We start from the raw sequence: 6,000 nt of genomic DNA on the forward strand, positions 1-6,000 counted from the left end.
TGCTGTCTGGCTCCCAGCTTCATTGTTCAGATGAATCATGTTTCTCTAAAATTACCAATAATCTTCATATGGTTAAATTCGATGGCCATTTCTTGATCCTCATTCTTCCTGACTTCTCTGCAGATTTTGACACTGTCCATCACCTCTTTTTCTTGATATTCTCCTCTCAAAGGTTTAGTGACACTGCTCTCTCCTGCTTCTCCTTTTACCACATGCAAAATGAAACCCATTCGTTTCCCCCAACCTTCCCACCTGCCCACATTCCTAGAGATCAAAGGCATCCTCAACAGTCCAGGCTCACAGATGAAGGGTCAGCCTCTTCTCATTGACTCTCACTCATTCACACTCCTGACCCCCATATTTACTCTGGAGCAAAGTCCCATGATTCCACCTGTGTAACATCTGTCCCATACAAACCCCCCTCCCAACACTGTCACCTTCATGGTTCAGGCCCCAGTCACCTCACACCAGAGGTATATGAGAACCTTCCTGCAGTCAAGTCCATCTTCCACCTAGCTGTCCAGTTCATCTCCCTAATGCAGTCACCTGACCATGTCACCACCCACCCAACATCATCTTCTGGCTAGGATTAGAATCTGTTAGAGAAAATATATGTTTACATATGTATGTACGTATGTGTGTATGTATACGTCTATATCTATAAATAAATATATCCGAACTTAAATATAGCTTCTGGGAGGGAGATGGGGGGAGAAGGGGAAAAAAGAACAAAGTACAAAGTTCACAGCACCAAACAAAAGAAAACTTACAAGGAAGCAAAGAAAGGTGGATAGTTTTTGATGAAAAGTGTAATATTTACTATACAGGCTTTCTTTGCTGTATTATTTTGAATTGTCTCACATTCTGCTATACACATGACTTGCTTTTTTTCCTTTCTCTCTTTTCTGTGTAAGTTTTGATATTCAATTTCCTAATATGTTTCTTTTACTTTACTGTGTATTTGTTTATTAAATAAAAATTTCAAAAAGAATTCAAACATGACTGAAGCCACTGCACAGCTTCTTGAAACATCCTATAAGCCTATTATCTGATTTAATTTGTCTTCCACACCCCACTGCTGTGCCCCATGCAACCTCAATGTCATCATTGCTACCAATGTAACAAGAAAAAATTCATTTCTATGCCACTGAGCTTTAGAGAACAAGCTCCACATGTCTCCAGGAGGGAGTTAGTCGGCTCCAAAGGACAAAGCACCAGGTGTGAGGCTTTCCTTTATTTATTCCCAGATCCTTCCCTCTTCAGATCCCTGTAACTTCCTAATGGGCACCAGCTTCCTGGTCCCTCAGTCAGTCACCCTGGGTGCCATCTTCCACTCTTCAGCATCTCACCACCACTCCTCACATCAAATCTGTAGTTGAACAGTGTCATCTTTCATCATCTCTGGAATACAGTCCCACCTTGGTCTAGGTGCTTATCACCTCACACCTGGATTGTGGCAATATCTGCTGGGAAGTCTGCCTGATGCAACTCTCTCCCCATTCCAGTCCATCCCGTCAGCTGTCAAACTGATCGAAAGTGGGGTCTGACCACATTATACTCTCAATATAGTTGCTTCTTATTACCTTCAAGAATCAAATATAAAGGGGCGGCCAGGTAGCACAGCGAGTAAGAACACCGGCTCCAGTGTCGGGACGACCTGGGGATCAAATCCGGGCTCAGACACTTAGCACCCACCCAGAAACACCTGGACGTGTAACCTTGAGCAAGTTACTTAACCACAATTGCTTAGGGGCGGCCAGGTGGCTCAGCGAGTAAGAGCACCGGCTCCAGTGTTGGGATGACCTGGAGATCGAATCCTGGGCTCCGACACTCAGCACCACACCCAGAAATAACTGGCCGTGTAACCTTGAGCAAGTTACTTAACCCCGATTGCTTAAAAAAAAAAAAAGAATCAAATATAAAATCCTCTGTAGCATTCAGAGCCCTTCAGAACCTGGTCCCTATCCAGTCTTTCCAGTCTTCCTATAGCTTATTTCCACATATTTGAATCCAATGGCTCTGCCCTTTTTGTAAATTCCTCACACAAGAAATCAACATAAAATACAAATACAAAAGTCATGCAAAGCCTTTTATGACTTATTCCCTACCTATATGTACTCCTCTATCCCATGACCCCAGCCTCCTGGCTGTTCCCTAAACAAGACCCTCTATCTCTGGGCTCCACACATTTTTAGTAGCCAGGGCCATTCCTATCACACTTTCCCTCTTCATCTCTGCCTCTGACCTTCCACACTTGTTTTTCTTGTTCAGTCATGTCCAACTCACTGTGACTTTGGGGTTTTCTTGGAGAAGATACTAGAGTGGTTGGCCATTTACTTCTCTAGCTCATTTTACAAAGGAGAAAACTGAGGCAAACAGGGTTAAGTGACTTGTCCAGGGTCACACAGCTTGTAAGAGTCTGAGACCAGATTTGAACTCAGGGTTCCTGACTTCGGACCTGGCAGACTATCCTCTGCACCATGCAGCAGCCCTACTGGCTGCATTTACTTTCTTATGTCACAACTTCAGTCTCATCTATGGAAAGCCTTTCCCAACCTCTATTAATTCTAGAGTTTTCTCTCTTTTAATTGTTCCTATTTTTCACAATTCTCCAGTAGACTGTGATATCTTTGAGAAATTCTATTGTCTCTTACCTCTCTGTGTGTCCCAAGCCCTTAATGAATGTTTGTTGATCAATTATCTTAGTGCCAAATTTCTTCCCAGAGCTTTTCATCTTTCTTCTCTGCCAAAAGCTCTGGTCCAGGAGTCAGGAAGACTGATCCTGGGGAGCCCCCAGGGCTCACATCAAGCCACAGATACTAATAGCCATGTGATGCTGGGCAAATCCCTTACCACCTGGGAGAATTTTCTCATCTTATGTAAACTGAGGATAACGTCTTTGGGCATGTCAGAGAGAGTGTGAGCCAAGGCAGTGAGATCTCCACAAACAGCTAAGATATCTGGACAATGTACAGGACCAAATCCTGATGGGGAAAACCAGAAAAACCCATGAGTCCTTGGTCCAGGTTGGCACAGGGGGAAAGGGGAGGTCTGCGGACCCTTGGAACAAGTCTAGAGAGGAAGACGCTGCCCAAAGAGCATTCCTGCAATGAAATCCTGAGTAACAGGACAAGAAGATTCAGACCCAGGTCAGGGAACTACAACAGGATGGCTGTCACTGGCAGCTCTCCCCCTCTACTCGGGCCCAGCTCACATAACCAGGATTAAGGGAATCTGTGCCAAGCAGTGGAATTCCTGGGTAGGGAGACCCTGGGGAATGAAGCAAGAAAGTGCAGAAGCCTGCAGAAGCAGGGGTGTCGTTGGGATGCCAAGCCAGTGTGCCTTCCAGTGTCCAGACCAGCCTGCAGTGGAAGGACCAGAGCACGAATCACAAAATAAAGAGAAACTTACAATTCCCCCCTCTCTGAGCCAGCCAGCAGAGCATATTAGTTGTCCAACCTGGCATCAATTCACTTCTGTAGAGACTCAAAACCAGGTCAGACATTTAGAGAATTCAGAGCAGGAGGGCAGCAGTCTCATTCTGGTCTGGATCAGACCACTTTGGGAACACTGAAAGCTCAGTGGCCTCCATCCTGTCCCTGAGATCCTAGAGTAAGACAACACTCAGGATCCCAAGGAAGCAGCCACAGGAGCAGCCCAGACATTCCTCTCTGGGTGCTGCAGAGGAAGTAGGCTGGAAGAATGAGCCAACAAAGGAAAAGCAACCTCACCATAATGAATGGTTATGGCTGCAAAGGAACTGGAGTCACAAACACAGCAGAGTGACTCATCTCTCCAAGCACTGCCCTGGGCAGAAACTCAACTGGAATTTCTGGAAGTATTGGAGTAAGAGTTAAACATGTTTATAAGTGGAATGAGTGTTCTTGAGGGGAAAAGGAAAGGAAAAGAAATGAATGGCGAGGGAAAAAGAATCAAGGAGTTAACAAATAGTTACAAGGGGTACAAAACCTTGGCCAAGCAACACATGCTCTAAAACTCTGAGCAGGGGCGGCTAGGTGGTGCAGTGTAAGTGCCTCCAGAGTCAGGAGGACCCAAGTTCAGTTCCGGCCTCAGACATTTAACACACACACACACACACACACACACACACACACACACACACACACACACACAAACTCGATGTGTAACTTTGGGCAAGTTACTTAACCCCAATTCCAACTGCCCTCCAAAAAAAAAAAAGCCAAAAAAAAAAAACTCTGAACAAACCAAACAGAAGGCAATAATATTTAAACAAATTCGAGAGGCTGAAAGAAAAGAAGAAAATATTTCATAGTAAAACACAAATCACACAAAAAAGAGAAAAAGGCAAAATATAAATAGCATTGGCCTATCTGAATGCCATAAAAAGTAGCCTTGAAATAAGATTTCAAGAAATCTTTAAAATCCCCAGATGTCTTACAACCAAAGCAGAAAGTCAAAACAAACCACAGATCATTTCCAGAAAGAAATGTTTGATTGAACAGGAACATCATACCGAAAAGACAGAGCTTCCTGTTGAATAAGAAAAACATGGCAAGTATCGAGAATCAATTCAAGCACCAAGGAGCCACAGGATCACACACAGTTTGGCAATAACGATCATAAAAGAGCACAGAGTTTGGAAAAGGACATTTCAGTGGGTAAAGGACATGGTCTTATAACCAAGAGTAACTTACCCAACAAATCAGAGTATAATGATATGGGGGGAAATGACCCTTAATGAAAGGACTTCCTAGCATTCTTGGTGAAGAGAACATAACTGCAGACAGCTTTTGAAGTTTAAACACAACTGAAGAGAAACATCATAAAGTAAAGAAAGATGAACTAGCCTGTGGAAATTTAAAAAAAGGATAAATTACTTATATTCAAATATGGGGAGATAATATGTTTCCCCTCTGATCTCTTAGAGATCAGAGATCTCTAACAATGGAGTTCAAATGAGATCATTGTAAAGTGTTTAGCGCACGACCTGGCACCCAAGAGATGCTACATTAGCTATGACAGATTGCTAAATTCTCAAGGGCAAAGATAGCTCCAACTATTTTCTTTGTATCTTCAGCACAGAGAATGCTTTGCACATAGACCCTTTCTAAATACTTGAGTAATCAATCCGTATTTTTAAAATTTAGTGTTCCAGTACAATCCTGGCCTGTTTGTTTCACTATATAATTGTTTTTTACAATTGCATCTATTTCTATGGGGGAAAAGAGAACCTTTTTGTATTGTGGTATTACATTTTGTAAATCACTTTTATAAGAATTATCCTTTTATTATGCCAGTCTGATCTACAAAATCTACAAAAGTTGAATATGTTCCAGTTATTAGTTGCTTTATTTCTTATCTCCACAATACAGCTGTCTTTATACAAGAGTCCCAGGTAGGTCAGTTTACAAGGAAGGGATGCCTTTTGTTACTCTGATGACGAGTTAAGTGTCCTTTCAGGCTAAAGGCCTTCCCACATTCATTACATTCATAAGGTTTTTCTCCAGTATGAATTATCTGATGCTTAGTAAGAAGTCCTCTGAGGCGAAATACCTTCCCACAGTCATTACATTCATAAGGTTTTTCCCCAGTATGAATTGTCTGATGTACAGTAAGATGTCCTCTCTGGCTAAAGGCCTTTCCACATTCAGTACATTTATGAGGTTTCTCTCCGGTATGAATCCTTTGATGTAGAGTAAGGAGTTCTCTTAGGCGAAAGGCCTTCCCACATTCTTTGCATTCATAAGGTTTCTCTCCAGTATGAATCCTTTGGTGTCGAGTAAACTGTTCTCTCAGGCAGAAGGCCTTCCCACATTCCTTACATTCATAAGGCTTCTCCCCAGTATGAATCCTCTGATGCCGAGTAAGGTATTCTCTCTGATGGAAGGCCTTCCCACATTCATTACATTCATAAGGCTTCTCTCCAGTATGGATCCTCTGATGTCGAGTAAGATCTGTACTCAGTAGGAAAGCCTTCCCACATTCCTTACATTCATAAGGCTTCTCTCCAGTATGAAT

General features: G+C 42.8%; 2 protein-coding genes across 2 annotated transcripts in view; one reads left to right on the forward strand and one right to left on the reverse strand.

Moving 5' to 3' along the window:
• Positions 1–6,000, forward strand: part of LOC138168284 (zinc finger protein 420-like) — a 771,269-nt gene that overhangs the window by 707,436 nt on the left and 57,833 nt on the right. The gene's annotated exons all lie outside the window — the stretch shown is intronic.
• LOC138168285 (zinc finger protein 665-like) overlaps positions 4,267–6,000 on the reverse strand; it is an 18,016-nt gene continuing 16,282 nt past the window's right edge. Inside the window, 1 exon segment of the mRNA XM_069097351.1 lies at positions 4,267–6,000. This exon segment is cut by the window's right edge and continues 10 nt beyond it. Coding sequence (XP_068953452.1) covers positions 5,383–6,000 — 618 coding nt within the window. The 3' untranslated portion in view covers positions 4,267–5,382.

Source organism: Petaurus breviceps, unplaced genomic scaffold (genome assembly GCF_028583685.1).
Source record: "Petaurus breviceps papuanus isolate PSGF00001 unplaced genomic scaffold, PetGlider_PUasm1.0 356, whole genome shotgun sequence".
Classification (NCBI taxonomy): Eukaryota; Metazoa; Chordata; class Mammalia; order Diprotodontia; family Petauridae; genus Petaurus; species Petaurus breviceps.